The 17,882-nt window shown below is 41.8% G+C and overlaps 1 protein-coding gene across 1 annotated transcript in view; it reads left to right on the top strand.

Moving 5' to 3' along the window:
- The window catches only part of ache (acetylcholinesterase (Yt blood group)), a 28,011-nt gene extending 15,489 nt beyond the window's left edge, over positions 1-12,522 (top strand). Inside the window, exons 5-9 of the mRNA XM_003458395.5 lie at positions 972-1,194; positions 1,477-1,719; positions 2,164-2,356; positions 3,296-3,465; positions 9,324-12,522. Coding sequence (XP_003458443.2) covers positions 972-1,194; positions 1,477-1,719; positions 2,164-2,356; positions 3,296-3,465; positions 9,324-9,445 — 951 coding nt within the window. The 3' untranslated portion in view covers positions 9,446-12,522. The remainder of the gene's footprint in view (positions 1-971; positions 1,195-1,476; positions 1,720-2,163; positions 2,357-3,295; positions 3,466-9,323) is intronic.
- Positions 12,523-17,882: the final 5,360 nt, after the last annotated feature.

Raw genomic sequence — 17,882 nt, 5'->3', positions numbered from 1 at the left:
GTTAACAACAATGTATTAAATGCGATACAAAAAATATATATAATAAATTCTACACAACGTTATATAGTAAAAAAAAACTGTGGATTTTGTTTTAAGGGTTAATAAACATCTCAGTTCCCAAAAAATCTGAATTTTCTGGCTATTTTTTGATGGGTTGGGTCTTAGAGGGTTAACAAAGTTTACAGATGATTCAGTTCATGGATTCATAATTACACTGAACATGTTCATCAGGATCATTTACCAACAAAGACCGTTGCTCATCACATATTTGGTTATAGATCATAGTTTCTCAGATGGTTTAGTGTTCAGCACCAAATAAACTAATTATATTATTATTGATATAATCCAATCCACAGATTAACTACCTAACGTTAGGTGGAAGAGGTTTACTACAGTATTAAAGTGTGATACAGTGTGGCTGCTCCTGTTTAATGATTTACTATCACGTTTCATCCTGAGACGTGTCTGACAGCTAACGTAAACATTACTGTAAAAACATTCATATAAACAACGTGTCAATGCAACCCACTAACTTCACAAAACGGACCCATTCAGAGTGGATTCAATTCAATTCAATTCAATTTTATTTATATAGCGCCAAATCACAACAAAAGTCGCCTCAAGGCGCTTTATATAGTGGACATCGCAGCTCCAGGGTGCCGGCGTTTTAAATGCTCGTGCACTGCGTTAGTGCTGTCGTGGAAGGAAAGCTCCGCTTTGCACAGTCTGCATTTCACTTTGTTTGCTGTTACATGCTTTCACATTTTTTAACATCTCCCCGTCACCAAATCTTTATAATTCGATCATGTTGACGAATCATTGCAGCCCCAGTACCAGTATAAAAAAGTCACATAAAAGGAGTTGCATGGTTCTGGAGTAGGAAGTAGCACTTCTTGGTGTTTTTATTCTTTTTTTTGTGCCAAGTTGGCGTTGTTATTTCACTGTCCCATGTGGGTTTGTCATCCATGCAGGTCCTGCCATGGTCTGCTCTGTTCCGATTTTCATTTGTGCCTGTTGTGGATGGTGAGTTTCTGCCTGACACTCCTGAGGCCATGCTCAACTCAGGGAACTTTAAAGACACACAGATTCTCCTCGGGGTTAATCAGAATGAAGGCTCCTACTTCCTGCTGTATGGAGCACCAGGCTTCAGCAAGGACAACGACAGTCTGATCTCCAGAGAGGACTTCCTGGAAAGTGAGGTTCTCCAAAATTATGTTTATAATAAAGTTCTGTGTCGGCTAGAATGGAATCTGGTCCTGTCTGCAAAAAGAAAGCAAAAACAACACAATGCTACGGTAGAGTAGAAAAGCACTATATATGAATATATATATATATATATATATATATGTATATGAATGTAACTGAGCAGAGAGAATTGTAGAAATCCATCCAAAAAATACAAGTTAATTCTACTTCAGGTTATTACTTCACAGTTTTACTTCTATCTTGTTAAAAACTTCAGCGTCACTCTTCCAGGTGTTAGGTTGAGCGTACCTCATGCTAATGATATCGGCCTGGAAGCAGTGGTGCTGCAGTACACCGACTGGATGGATGAGAATAATGAGATAAAAAACCGTGATGCCATGGATGACATTGTCGGTGACCACAACGTCATCTGCCCGCTGGCCCACTTCGCTCGCTCCTATGCACAACACAATGCCCTCAAGGCTAACGTGGGTGGGATGAACTTTGGTGGGGTGAACAGTGGAAACTCACAAGGTAGGACACCCGAGTACCAGTGTGGTCTGTTCAGATCTAGAAGTGTATATATATGTCCCATACCTAGACACGCTCAAGCTACCGTTTGAATGACCTGCTTTGTGTTGATAGAACAATTTGGTACAATACTTAAATGGAATTGTGCGTTAAATTTCACGTTTTCACTTTTTAATGCAGATGATAGCTATTTAAAATATGCTATAATGTGCTTGACAACTTCACAACAATTTAATCTGCATTTGTCATGTAAGTAAAACTGATACTCTGAAGATAGATCAGTAAAATATTCCAGTTGGAAAACTGATTTATTGATTTATTTTTTGCCTGTCCTTGGAAAAGATTAAAACATATCTGTAGTTTCAGAGTAAAAATGAAATAATAATGATGATTAATTATTTATAATTGTAATTTTCATGCATTTTCTTCCTCCATTTATTTCTTAAGGAGGGGTCTATCTTTACCTTTTCGATCACCGGGCATCCAATCTGGCCTGGCCAGAATGGATGGGTGTGATCCATGGCTATGAGATTGAATTTGTTTTCGGCCTGCCGCTGGTGAAGAGACTCAACTACACCCGAGATGAGGAGAAGCTAAGCCGACGCATGATGAAATATTGGGCCAACTTTGCTCGGACTGGGTGAGGCCACAAAGTGGGAATAAAAAAACTACCTATGGAATTAGGGTCTATGTCCACGTCCAGGCTTTTTTATGCAAATGCACCTCAGCAGCCATGTTTTTCAGTCAAAATAAATAATGCAGGAAAAGCTGTATGAGTAAGCAGCCCTTTAAATTCCTGTGGAACTGCAGGTTAATGAGTCTTGACATGACTTTGGAGGCACAGAGAGCTTCTCCTGACAGTTAACCCTCATTCTCCTTGGCTTAAAGGAAAGGCTTTAATAAGTAAATGTTAATGCTGTGAGGTACACAGTGGGGGAAATTAAATTATTTGACCTCCTTTTGAAATTGTATCCAGTTACAAAGAATTGAGAAAGCTACAATTTGTTTTATTAGTAGCATAAATTGTCAGCAAAAGCAGAACATTCTGTAACAGTTACAAATTCATGTGCATTTTAGTGAGTGATCAATATTTAATCTGCTTGGAAGACATAATTCAGTACTTGGTGGAATGACAGGAGCAAGAAACACTGTCAGACATTTCTTGTATTCAATTCGATTCAGTTTTATTTACACAGCGCCAAATCAAAACAACAGTCGCCTCAAGGCGCTTTATACTGTAAGGTAGACCCTACAATAATACATACAGAGAAAAAAACAACAATCAACTGTAGCTGTGTGGTGCTATCCATTTTCATTTAGGGATCCTTAGTAAGCACGTACATGTTTGAGCGTGAAACAACACAAATTTGATTATCTGAATATGTTTCTCATTGAGCAACATGGCTGTTCTGCACCATGCTGCAAGAATGGAACATCAAGTGGTGATGTACTACGAGTACTGACATCAACTGCAAGCAGAATTGTTGTGAATCTAAGAGTTAGTTTGGAGATAATTTTACTGCTTTTTCATTTGAATTAATTGTATTTGTAATATCCTTTCTTGTTCTGTCTGTATCAGAAATCCCAATGACGTGCAGGGAGATAGAGGGAAACGCTGGCCTGTGTTTACCGTCAGCGAGCAAAAACATGTTGGCCTCAACACCGAATCACTCAAGATTCACAAAGGTTTGCGGAACCAGATGTGCGCATTCTGGAATCGCTTCCTGCCACGCCTTCTCAATATTACTGGTAAATACTATTTAATATTACTTCATCTCTACACTTGAAATCTGTATTGAATGCAGGTCTTCACGTATATTCCTCTTAGAATTATGACACTTCTCACTGGATGCATGATACACGAATTGTTCGAAAGTGGAGTTGTAGCAGCTTGTGCCAGTTTGTTGTTTTGTTTTTCTTAAATAAGTGCAGCTCCTCCTGATTGGTATCAGATGGTTGACTCCGCCCTTGGAGACTGTTTCACTTCCTGATTTTAAACCTCCTGCATAGATTTTTCACTGTTTTTCGGGTTATTACTGCTGCTGATTTCAGACTATGAAATTATTTCATCATATCTTTATATGTAACCCCGATTTTTTTGAAAATTTGGGACATTGTATAAAATGTAAATTTAAGAGAAGAATGGAGCGACATTAAAATCTAATGACCCCTAGTAGAAACTCTATCAAACTGAAGAGAAGAAAATAAAGCAGTTTTCAAATTGATGATAGCAACACATCATAACAAAGTGGGAGAGGACCACGTTTACCATTGTGTAGCATCAACCATTGGGGTGGCTGTGGCTGAGGAGGTAGTAAAGTTGGTGGTTTAAAGCACTTTGACGGCTCAAGTAGAGTAAAAAGTACTATTTACGGACCAGTCCATTTACCAGTTCATTCCCTCTGTACTGAACGACACTCTGAGGAGAGCAGTTGCTGGACTTTGGGAGAGGAAAGCTCTTCCATTGATGTCTGGTACTGGATTCTAGCTGCTAAACAGTAAAAAGCGACATTTTACTATTTTGTGAAAAACATTAGCTCTGTTTGAATTTGATTGCACCAATACATATCAAGAGTAAGAAACACTAACTCTAAAGGCTTAGAAAGTAAGAGCTTCTAAAAATAGAACAGCTTGAAGATCATTTTGCAACTAATTAGGTTAACTGGCACCAGGACAGTAACATGACTGGATATTAAAAGGCAGACGGAATTTCTCAGAAGTAAAGATGGGAAATGTTCTCAAAGCTTTTTCTGTCACGTGACAGTGAAATGGAGCTTCGCCAGTCTGCAGAAAGCTGCATCTGCAGATTGTGGAAGAGTATAGACTTAATAGTCCTCAATGTAAAATTGCAAAGACTTGGATATCTTATTACTTACAGTATATAATGTCCTTAAAAGATCATGGGAGAAATCTCTGTGCACAAGGGACAAGGCTGAAAATCAATATTGGATACTGATCAGGTGGGACTGCATTAAAAAAAACAGACATGATTCTGATATTTATCCAGAAATCACAGTATGTAAAAGGAGTTTACCATGCCATCCACAAATGCAGGTTAAACCTCTGTCATAGAAGAACGAAGCCATATGTGACCACGATCGAGAAAACCTGCTGTCTGGGCTAAAACTAATCTAATATGGACTGGGGGAACATGGAGAACTGTGGTCAGATGAATCAAAATTTCAAATTTGTTTAGAAAACATGGACCCTGCATCTCTTGACTAAGGAGGCAAGGAAGTATCTGGTTTGTTTAGCATGGATTTGGTATGTTGCACATCTGGTAAAAGCTCTATCAATGCTAAAAGGTATATACAGCATTTAGAGCAAATAAACCCAGTTTGGTCCTGTCCCAACTTCAAGATGCATTGCTGTCATCGAATTTAAAATGACCTTATTTTTTCTTTCTAAAATGTTACTCATGTTCTCATTTTAAGCATTTGATATATTTTGTGTTCTATAATTGAGACAGGGATAAGTCTTTAAAAGCTGTGAGTGCACAGGAATTCAAGATAGTGGAACACTGAAACATGGCGGGAATCTCTGCTGGAAAAGCACTGAAACAGACGGAGAGGGAGATTAGTTGCGAATGGGGAAGGAGCTATACTGAGGAAAGGACAAAGGACACAGGTTTGACAAGAGACGTTGAATGCGGGGTGTATGCGCATGGATGTAGGGAGTCTAGGTTTAATTGCAGTGGGACTGATGATGGTTTCTAATTAATATAGTTCAATGTAGCCTGGAATGATGTGCAAGAGAGTGATTTGAGGGGAACGTCTTTGGCAGAAAGCAATACCTTTTGTCCTGGTACATACTTGGGAGTCGGTGTCCGATCGACAACCATGTTGATCGATGGCCCTTAGCACTGCCTCCTGAGTTGGGATCCAAATGCGTCAACAGCGCTGTAAGTGGTGTTGGAAGGAATGGTGAGATCAACTTTGGCTTCTGGGATCGGGTGATTGCTAACCTAGGGAAGCTTCAAAGGGCGAGAGACCAGTTGCAGATGAGGTAAGTAAATTATGCGCATACTCAACCCAAGTGAGATATGAAGACCAGGTTGCTGGGTTTTGTGTGGTGACACAGCAAAGAGTTGATTCCAGTTCTTGATTTAGCCTCTCCATCTAATCATTGGATTGCACGGATGTATCCGGTGCTGACGCTGACTTTGGCTCCCAGGACGGTGCAGACGGTCTTCCAGACTAGGAAGGGGACTGCGGGCCTATGTCACAGACAATTTGCATGGGGATACCATGGAGCCTGAAAACATGATCTACAAGGTGGCTGGAAGTTTTGTAGGCAGAAGAAACCCACTCTGTTGGTGGCAGGAAGAATGGTAACGAGCAGTGGTGAATCAGTATTGGTGACAGCTGGTGCGACAGAGTGTTGGGTTTGACGTGTCGAGAACCTGGGCCATATGAAATAGAGAAATTAAAGTGGCCGAAGAACAAAGACCAATGGGCTTGGCAGGCATTGAGCCTCTTGGCAGTTCTCAGGTTGTTTTCATAGTTATACTGTTATACTGTAGTTAAACTGTAAAGGGTTGTTATCTATCCTTTAACAGTGGCGAGATTCTTCTAAAGCAGGGATGGCCAACTCCAGGCTTCGAGAGCTGGTGTCCTGCAGGTTTTAGACATGTCCTTGATGTATCACAGCTGATTTAAATGGCTAAATTACCTCCTCAACATGTCTTGAAGTTCTCCAGAGGCCTGGTAATGAACTAATCATTTGGTGTGTTGATCCAGGGTGATATCTAAAACCTGCAGGACACTGGCTCTTGAGGCCTGGAGTTGGCCACCCCTGTTCTAAAGCTAACTTGACTGCCAACAACTCCCAGTCACCCACGTCATAATTTCGCTCTGCTGGAGCAAGGCGATGTGAGAAGAAGGAGCAAGGCTGTAGTTTATCTTGGGACCCTAAACGTTGTGAGATTTTTGTCCCCAATTCTGAATCTCTAAATCTGAGATGTCTACTTCTACAGTGAACGGCTTGGTGATGTCGTGGTGGATTAGCACAGGTCCAGAAGTGAATAGGTGTTTTAGCTTAATGAAGACTGCTTCGGTTTCAGAGGACCAGATGAATGGGATCTTGGTGGAGGTGAGGTGGGTGACTTGTGCAGCTTCCGAACGAAGCAATGGTAGAAGTTGGTGAACCTGAGGAACCGCTCACAGCTTGAATCTTTGCCAGGTCAGTGTTCACCTGTCCTCCTGTCAGGATATAACTGAGAAAGATAACTAAGGAACAGCCAAACTCACGTTTCTGCTTTGACAAATAACCGGTTTTCCAGGAGGCGTTGCAGTACTGAACAGACATGGACTCTGTGCTCCTCTGGAGAAAATCGGGATGTCGTCTAGGTAAACAAATACAAAAATATTCAGGAAATCCCTCAACACATTGTTTACTAATGGCTGGAAGACATTAGTGAAACCAAATGGCAAAACAAGATACTCAAAATATCCCAGGGTTGTACTGAATGCAGTCTTCCATTCGTTTCCCTCCCGGATGCAGAGCGGATGGTATGCATTGCGTAAATAATATGTTTAGTGAAGATGGTGGCCCCATGAATGGGTTCAAGGGCAGAGGGTACTTGTTTTTTACAGTGATCTCATTCAAACATCGAAAGTTTATACAGGTACTGTGTCTTATCCTTCTTGGCAAAAAAAAAAACCAACCTGCACCTACCGGGGAGGAAGACGGGTGGATGATGCCGGCTGCCAAGGACTCTTGGATATATTTCTGTTGCCTCCCGTTTGGGCCAAGACAAGTCTGCTATAAGGCAACGGGGCACTGGGAAGGAGGTCAATGGTGCAGTCACAAGGTCTGTGGGGTGGAATGGATAACGCTTTAGTCTCACTGAAGACCTCCTGAAGGTCTCGATATTCCTGGGGAATAGAGAAGAGATCCAGTGGAGAAGAAGCTACAGGAGCTGTTCCTGGGGTTCCTCAGGGTACAGCTAAAGTTAGACAGTTAGTGAGGCAGAATAAACTCAACCTGTAATCTTTCGTAACCATAGATAACTGAGGATTAGAGGTGTTTCAGGGAAGGCAAAGGAAAGAATGAGTGTTTCCCAATGGTTTCCAGATGTGACTATGCATACCGGTTCGGTTTGGTGAGTGATAAATGCAAAAACCTGATTATTGAGTGTGGTGGTGAGTATTGGTGGGTCAAGTGGAACGAACAGCAGGTTTAACTGTTTGGCCAGCTCTGTGTTGATTAGGTTCGGCTCCGACCCAGAGTCGACGAGGGCATGAAGGCAATGAATAACCTGATTAAAATTATGTATCATTGGTAATACTAAACGAGGCTTGGAGTTAGTCAGGGATCCGCCCACCTGTATCCCTGAAATTAACAGCAGGTGGAATCTTTTGGTCGAACCGGTCAGTTTGCGAGGAAATGATCGGACGCTCCATAATAAAGGATTCACGGGAGCGAAACCGCCTTTCTCTCTCTTCCGGAGAGAGCCAGTAAGTGGCCAATCTGCATGGGCTCAGAGGGAGGTTTAGAGGATGACAAAGTGGTAGCTGAAGTGGAAGTTGACACCGGAAGTGGAATAGCAGACACGGAAATTGGAAATGAGCAGAGCAAAGCCTTTTTTTGTAGCTTCTTTTTGGCCTCTCTCTCTCAGTATTATGTCGATTCTCAGTGAGAGAGAGACCAGGTCCTCAAAGCATGTGTACATCCTCTGAACAGTTTAATAGGAAACCCCCCCCACACCGGCCCAGAAGGGGGAAGAGGCCCAGGTGCTAGAGTTTAGATGCAAAGCGGGGCTGGAGCTATGCTGCGGAAAGGTAAATACTGAATTTGCAGTATGGGGATCTGGGGAGGCTAGCCAGGTGAGCGTCCAAGCGGTGTGAGATCGAGTGAGGTTCCAACCTTTTGTTTCCAGGCATCCAATAGTGATGGTGGGCAGTGAATAGTTTAATTTCCACAAGGCAGGTTGCAGAGGTTTACAGTGGGTTTTGCCTTGGAGAACAGTGTCCAGGTAAGTAAGGTGTCGAGTCATGGCAGAGTAACTGAAGGCACAAGGAGATCAAGTTAAGCACATAAAGATCCAAAGCAATGAGGTCTGGTTACCACCATGCGGTAGCACACACAAGCAGGTAGTATAAAAACACCAGACGCTCACCTGGATCATGACAGAGTCTTGACCTTACAATATAAAGTGCCTTGAGGAGGCTGTTGTTGTGATTAGGAGTTATATAAACTGAATTGAAGTGGGAAAGAAGTCACCCCTGGCCACTCTTAATGAAGAGCCACTGTGCTGCTGGGGGGACATCATTCAACTCGTGGTTGGGCCGAAGCCCCCTGGGCTTGTTCTTCAGTCACCAGCATTTTAATGAACTCTGATATTTCAACACCAAAATACTCCACATCCACCATCCTTTTCTCAACCAACTTGCTCTAATCTCACTGAAACTTAAAGGACAATCAGTGGCCTTGACATCAGCAGTGTATGTGCATGAAATTCTAAAGCAGGTATGGTCTTCAAGCTACGGCTGCCACAAACGATTATTTTGATAGTCGACGTAATCATAACTAGTCCACAAATCGTGGCAGCCCTACTTCAGGCTCAACTGCTAACCGTTTTTCTGTCTCTGTGTTTCTTCTCTCAGACAACATAGATGAGGCAGAGCGTCAGTGGAAGGTGGAGTTTCACCGCTGGTCTTCCTACATGATGCACTGGAAGAGTCAGTTTGACCACTACAGCAAGCAGGAGCGCTGCACTGACCTCTGAGCGACTCGGCGAGGAGACGACGGAGAGAAGAGCGGCGAGCGAGCCGTGGCTGTTTTCCTCCATAGTCCCTGAGTCAAGGCTGACATCTTTTTGTTGTTCTTTTGGTTCACAGCATACACAAGCAGAGGCACTGTTGTCATTTATTTATATTATTTATAATATTTATTGTTTTGTTTTTTTATTTGTGTATGTGTGTCTGTGGAACTTAAGGGCTGTGGAGTAAAACTTGTCATTGGAGGAGTAAAGATGCGTCATTACCTCGAATGTATGTGCGTAACTATGTGTGCGTCTCAGAAACCCCCCAGTTTGACTCAGATAACTTAACTGACCCGTCACACTGCTCCACTCTGGATTTACTGTAACCTCACTCGTCTTTGTGGTCATCTCCTCACTTTTTTGCTTTCTGAGGATTTCTTCTTTCCAACATATCAGTTGTACTTTTGGTCTCATCACTGTTTTGTTTCTCTTTTATTTATTCAGTTATTTTTTTATTAATACTGTTACAACCACTACTCCCATTACCTGTACTGGTCTTGCTTTGTTTGTGTGTATCTCCTGTGGTAAGCCATATACTATTTTGCATTTATCTAACTGTTGCTGTGTGTGAAAATATCAGATTCCTCACATTTTACTCAATGTTAAAACTGCTGTATTCTAGTTTGATGTGAGATGTAGATAGTATATTACATTCAGACCAACTGACTGGTGCCTAACTCGCATTATATTACAAGTTCACTCAGTTTCACAGTTGAATGGAAACAGAAATGAGTCCCTTTGATGTTTATGGGTCCTCTTGAGCGTCGCCTGTCTGTGAAGGAGCGTCGGTGCTCAGTTCTTCTAAATGTTCAGCTGTCCTGTGAGGGTCGATGCTTCTGCACTGAATTGTGCATGTGTGCGTGGCATCCACCCAGTGTTTGTCGCAGGTGTGCCATTCTCATGTGTGAGACAGTAAGCTCGATCTTTTATGTCTTTTCCTCCTTCCATCTTAGCATTTCCCCCTCCTTTTTTCTATCCCTCATTCTGTTTGTCTTACACCACAACAACCCTTCATCCAGTCCCTCCCTCTGCTTTCTGCCTCTCCATCTTCCTTCCCTTTTATTGTCCTCTCCACTCTAGTTGTCATCCTCATCTCTAATAAACCTCCACCCACCCTCATTTCTTTCCTACTCTCTTCCTTTATCCATTATTCCTGCCTCTCCCTTAGGCCTCTGTTTTCCACTTTTCCATTCCTTGTTTGTTTCCTTTCGCTCCCTCCTCCTTTTATTTTTTCCTTATTCATCATCTGCCCTATCTGTCCCTCCTTCCTTGTCGGCTCTGTTACATCACTCTTTCCCATCCTCCCGTGCGTTCTGTCCCTGCTCCCTCTCCCATCCCCCTTCCTTGGTGCTCCTGCTTTGTTGTTAGTCTAATGGAGGTAGAGTAATTCACTCAGCTGCAGGATAATGTGACAGAGTACTGGCTCAGCCTCTGGCCTGCTGGCCGACAGTGCCTGGTGAACGGAGAGGTGGAGAAGTGATGGGAAAATGACAAGACAGAGAAATGCACTCCTATGTAACAAAAGTAATACAGATATGCACTGATTTGAAAACTCATAGTGTCCGACTCAGATGTGCATTTTGTTACATCCAGGGCCATAAAAAGACATTTGCATGTTCAATCCTGTGATTTGGTTGCAAACGCTCATTTGTAGCAGCATTCACCTGCATTTGAAAACAAATCAAGAAAAAGACTTTTAACCTTTAACTTGATGCTCACAATTTTCCTGTTTCTGGGTGCTTATGTGAGCCGCCTCTTACTCTTACTTAATGACACTCCAGGACAATAATCTTACATTTGCATATCTTATGCACAAAGAAGTTGGAGCCTGCATTGTTCCCTGTGTTGTAAGCATGTTATACTGAAGAATCAAGACAGTTTACTCAGATTACAACCTTGTTTGCATAGGATCCAGATATCATTTTTCCCCTTATCTTTGTTAAGATTTGTTCCCTCATAAGTTATCATTATGTCTGCAGAGGATTAGTGTAGCAGTTAATGATTCACTTTACATCCAGTTGTCTTGTTTATACAAGACCTGTGATACGAGCTTGTTCACCTGGCAGGTTGTTATTCATCCATATTTTCTGCACACTAAATAACTTGTGAATATCTATTAAAGGATAAGTAATATTTGCATTCAAATCTAATCTATTATATTCTACATTAAAAAGTATAATCGTACAAGACTTTGGGGCAACTGTACCTGAGGTATGAGTCATTTGTCTGTGTCTACCACCCATATCACTGTGTGTGTGTGTGTGTGTGTGTGTGTTATCACTGTACTTCTGTCAGCCTTTCTTACATTTCCATTTGAGTATTGTGAGGGAACTGAAGCGACGCTCTGATTAGCTGTTGGCTGCCCCAGCACAGTGTCCCCGTTGGCATGTAAAGCTCCTATTTGTGGCTCAGAGTCGTGTAGTCTAGCTTTAAAAAGAACTAAATATGACAAAAAAAGTATTGTACATGTGTAAAATACCAGTAAAGAGTGCATGTTTGAAAGGCCATGTGACTGACACCTCCTCCCTCCAGCTCCTCTCAGACAGAGAGATCCTGCTTAAGCCACACCTCAACTGCTTGCACTTCTATCGAGTCCTTGTGCATGTCCAGAAGCCCATCATCTGCAGTATATCCTACCAAACTTGGACTGTTATATTCTGTGAAATTTGTACTTTCAATAAGCCTATTATCCAGTATCTCATGTAAGGTACGTTTGATGTTAGCAATAACAGAAATGCATCAGTAAAGGAATATATTTGATATTTAACGCAGTGAAAATAAAATGTGATAAAACAGCAACGATGAGGGACAGAGTCGTTTTAAAAGCAATATTTATTCAAAGTATGAACTTAATATGAGTGCCGATGACTATTTTCTTGTATAAACTGTTTGTTTTCAGTCCTCTGCCTCATCGTTGTTTGTTTCAGTCACTAGTACTGTAAGTGTTGAAGGCTTCTGTAGCTTCCCAGTATGTCTCTGTGTATGACAAATGCTGACTTTATTAAGCTATAGCAACAGAAATAAAGGGAGCCTGCTGTCGATCTCAAGTTTTTTATTGAATCTCAGCACGTACCGACAGACACCGGTTTTCGTCTCGGTCTGGACTAATAAAAGTGTGATGGATGAAGATTTTTAGGCTGCAGCACTGAAACAGGCACACTTTAGAATAAGACCGTGCAGAACACGACTACCAAACATTTCAGTCGTTTGATTATCGCTGGACTTTTAATCATTTAGGGGAGCCTCCTTTCTCAACATCAGTCATATGCAAATCACTGTGAGCCAGCCTTGCTGCTCCAACAGTAGCTTAGCTGGTTTTCAGTTAACTGACGAGTCTTGTCAGAAGTTATTTGAATAGTACTGTCGCCTAGAAATGAGAATAAAATCCACCAGTTATTGTGGAACAATAAAGAGACCACAGTCTTGAAGTCATTCATTCTGGTTTTTATTAACATCAAAGTTAATGAATGTGTGAATGCAAACACATTGTGTGCAAACGTTTCACAGCTACTCTGTCATTTGCTGAAATATATGAACACACAGTTTAATACTGACCGCTCAGCGTCTCCCAAGCCTGAGCTGGTACAGTTCATTAAAACCAGCCTTAATCTGCCGGCAGGTTTATCATAGAGGACCTGCAGTACAGGACAAGGTAAACACTTCTGTGATGCTGCTTTCAAACACATTTATCCTTTGAACAAGAAATTGGTTTTGAATTATCACTTTAAACCGTCTGGGACTGAACTGAATGAGAACTAATAAAGTTTGGTAAAACTGACATACAAAATAATGACGCTAACAGAAACAAAGCTTTCTGGAGTTGAAATATGGAAAATGGAGTTCGACTGTGTACTATCAGGACATGTGGATTAACTGCCTGGGTGGTTCTGGTGGATTAATATTAATGTCAAAATAACAGTTTGTAAACATGAGATGCTGGACTGTGAAACACAGGAGTCAACTTTTCTAAATAATAAAGTACATTCATCCAAATAAGACCAAAATAACAAATGTGTTTGTTTGATTGCGTTTGTGGTGAACAGCAGAATTTTTCTATATATCCTGAATTATTCATTCACCCATTTAAAGTGAACAGGAATGTTGTCAAAATGCTAAAATCATCTTTCAGGGAAATCTGACACCAAAATCTTAGAGAGCACTGAAAATAATCCAATAATTTTCTTTCAGTTCTTTGATGCCTGCAGCACCAGCAGAGGGCAGCAAACCCGGTTTCTTACTTACACCAAAATAATTCACATGAAATCAGTCTCAAATATGAGGAAACTTGCCTTATGCCTTTTTAAAAGGTTCCATGTGATAAAATACTACGCTATAGTATAGCAGATCACATGTAACGGAGAAAAAAAAAAGAAGGACCGTGAATAAGAAAAACAATATTTACAAACAATATGACCTAAATGGTAAATTTAGGTCATATTCAGATAGATTAACAGCAGTTTTAGTGGTCAGTAAGCCACTAAAACTGCTGTCAATCTGAATAAAAGCAGCCTTGGGAGACCATCTGGAGGGGGAGCAAAAGAAGGTAAGATATGTTCTTATTGCTCCTTATCTGTTCACCACTGATATCATAAAGTCTGCTCCATACAAGTTCTGGCACAGAGAGGCAGCAGGTGATGCATTGCTCACACTGCTATGTAAGAATTAAGTATGAGTAACCATTTTATGGATGTTTCCTGTAACTTAGTGAGGCGATGAGGAACAATGAGCTACACCTTGAAGACAGACTCTGAGAGGGATGATCAAGCTGTTCCGAGAACTCAAAAACAACGCAGTTTAAGCATCTCCGGGTCCGATTCACGAGTGATGGAGAAGGGACCGGGAGATTGACAGACAGATTGGTGCTGCGGATGCAGTGATATGGATGCTCTACCGGTCCATCGTGGTGAAGAAAAAGCTGAGCGTAAAAGTGAAACTCTATATTTACCAGTCGATGTACGTCCCTACTCTCACCCATAGTCACGAGCTGTGGACAGTGACCAAAAGAACAAGATACAAGCGGCAGAAATGGGCTTCCTCTTAAGGGTGGCTGGCCTCTCCCTTAGAGAGTGAGGATGAGGGTGAGGAGTTCGACCATGAGGGAGGGGCTCAGAGTAGAGCTGCTGCTCCTCCACATTGAAAGGAGCCAGGTGAGGTGGTTCGGGCATCTGACAAGGTGCCTCCTAGGTGAGGTGTTCCGGGCATGTCCTACTGGGAGGAGGCCTCGGGCAGACCCAGGTCACGCTGGAGAGATTATCGCTCGGCTGGCCTGGGAACGCCTTGGTGTTCCCTTGGACAAGCTGGAGGAGGGGGCTGGGGAGAGGGAGGTCTGGGCTTCTGTGATTAGGCTGCTGCCTCCCGGCCCCGGATAAGCGGAAGAACATGGATGGATGGATGGATGGATGGATGATGGATGATGGATGGATGATTAAGCATAATTAGCAAATGAACAAAATCACATAAATTATGATTCTGTGTTCAATAATGAAAACAATTATTGTTACTCTCATTCAAAATCATGTATAGTGATGGGGGCGACATTTCTTTTCCACATTCCTGCAGACACTAATCTGCCAAGGTCAAAGCTGGATCATGTCTACACACGAAATGCATTAGAACAGTCATTTTCACTACTGAATTTAACATCTTGATCAGACTTATACTTGATTATATCTTTGATTAAGAATAAAGACGACCTACTATTAGCAAAGAATACCGCTCTCAACAGTTTTATTATTTCCAAGGCGAGAGGCGGCACATCAGGTGAGGAGTCTGTTTACAGGTTTTCCATTTTTACTGGGCTATGCACTGAATTTATCCCAAAGTTCTACTGTAATGTCATAAAGCGTCTTAAAAACATTCAGCTGTGACAACCTCAACTGTGATTGGTCAGTGTGCCACTGTGTGCTTCCACACTGAAAACACAGGGGCTTATTAGCCATTGGGATACAATAATCACACACAGTCCTAATCCTCGGATTCAATTCAATTTTTACAGCACCAAGTCACAACAGCAGTCCATTCAAGGTGCTTCATATTGTGAGGCCATTACAATAATCCAGAGACAACACCAACAATCTAACAACCCCTTTTGAGCAAGCACTTGGAGACAGTTGAAAAGCAAAACTTAATATTAACATGAAGAATGCTCTGGCAGAACCAGGCTCAGGGAGGGGCAGGCATCTGCCGTGAAAAAACCTGCTGTGGATGAGAGCCAGAGATTACTAATAACCAACGAGGCTAGAAGCCCAGAAGTCTAGGCCTAGGGCAACATAACTAAGGGAGGATTAAGAGTCACCTGATTTAGCCATAACTCTTTGCTTTAAGAGTAATCTTAAAAGAAGAGAAGGGTGTCTGTCTTTAACCGGGAGCTGGTTCCACAGAAGAGGGGGCTGAAAGCTGAACGCTCTGCCTCCCATTCTACATTTAAACATGCTAGGGACCACAAGTGCTCCACTGGGTGATAGGGAACTATGAAGTCTTTCAGATAACATTCAAGACCTTGTATGTGAGGAGAAGGATTTTAAATTAAATTCTTGATTTAACAGGCAGCAAATGAAGACAAGCCAATACAGGAGAAATCTGCTCTCTTTCTAGTCCCTGTCACCCTTGATCAACTGAAGGCTTTTCAGGAATTTTTTTTAGGACACTTACAGTAATCCAGCCCAGGAGTAATACACGCACAAATGAGTTTTTCAGCATCATTCTGAGACATGGCGTTTCTAATTTAAGAGATATTACACAAATGCTAGAAAGCAGTCCTACATATTTAATATTCAAGGACATATCTTGGTTAAAATCAACTCCAAGAGTCCTCACAATGTTACTGGAGGCCAACCAGCCATCCAGGGTAAGCATCTGGTTAGTCTTTGCCAAGCACGACCTCCCAGTGTACTTCAGACCCAGCAACACACTCAGAAACTGGTTCATCCCAAAGACAAAACTCCTAAACACAAACTTAACAATGTGGTGTATGCTGTGCACTGTAGAGGAATGCCCAGACCTCTACCAAAGAGCCACTTCATGAACGCATGGCACAACATAGAAGAGCCACCTCCACGGGACAAGATTCAGCTGTTCATCTGCATCTAAAGGGCAAAGGTCACTCTTTCGAGGATGCCAATGTTCACATTTTGGACAGAGAAGACAGATGGTTTGAAAGAGGAGTGAAAGAAGCCATTTATATCCACTGTGAACGGCCATCTTTGAACAGAGGGCAGAACTGTCTGCCATCTATAATCCATGTTTTGAGATCCCTTCCAAGACGCCTTAACGCCCACTGACATACCTGGGCCATTTGTTCTCAGTAAGTCACAATGGTTTCACCTGAAACCTTGGCTGACTGACCCACACCTGTTTTCACACCTTGGCTCATGTGATTAGGAGATTAGGGGGTCCAGGACCCCAGGTGGACTCTTAGAACTGAAGAAGCTTCTCAGATGAGAGGTGAAGTGTCTTCAAGGAACTTAAAGAAGTCCAGACGCTTTTCTTTCCAAGCTTCTTAGATCACCATGACCTGGATGACTGAAAACAGACATCTGGTTAGATATTATATTTGTAAGATTTTTTAGGGCCGAGTACAATAACCTCAGTTTGATCTGAATTTAGAAGCATGAAATTAGAGCTCATCCAGGTCTTTGTGTCTTTAAGACATTCCTGCAGTTGGAATAACTGCTATGTGGTATGGATTGATGGAGCGTTCATATTACTCCATAATTCACCTTAGTGTGTGAAGAAATCCCCATTTACATTAACAAATTGGACTACTAGATAGATATGATTCAAACCACTGCAGCAACCAACCTTTAATTCGTAGGTATGGTCTAATCTCTAATAAAATACTAAGTCAACACTGCTGAACACTGTACTGAGGTCTAATGAGCCCATAATAAAACGGCCTATTATTCACCTTCCTGCAAAACACAGGATCCATGTTTGGTTTTTCACACAGACCTGTCTGTAAGAAGCTATTCTTACTATTCAATGGATTTAATCCAGGTTTAACAAAATGTTAGCAGTAACCGATTGTGGTGCAGTGCTTAGCACTGTCCCGTCGCAGCAAGAAGGTCCTGAGTACAAATCCACTAGCTGACTGGGGCCTTTCTATGGAGTTTGCATGTTCTCCCCCAGCTTGTTTTCTCTTGGGCACTCTGGCTTCCTCCTACAGTCCAAAGACATGAACGGAGATAGAAGAAGAATATTAATCTATTAGTAATAATAGATTAGGTTGTCTCTGTTACTGTAATGGCCACACTCTAAAAGTCAGTAACTCTTACGTATTCTTTATTTCTTTATTTAAAATAACACGCTTCAGTTTGCAGTAAGTTTAATAATTGGTTTGGATACATTTGTTCTATTTGTAAGCACGCACATTTATTTACTTATGTATTTATACCAATTCATT

The sequence above is a fragment of the Oreochromis niloticus genome, linkage group LG3, assembly GCF_001858045.2.
Source record: "Oreochromis niloticus isolate F11D_XX linkage group LG3, O_niloticus_UMD_NMBU, whole genome shotgun sequence".
NCBI lineage: Eukaryota > Metazoa > Chordata > Actinopteri > Cichliformes > Cichlidae > Oreochromis > Oreochromis niloticus.
The sequence above is the reverse complement of the archived record's forward strand: the minus strand, read 5'-3'. Positions and strand labels throughout refer to the sequence as shown.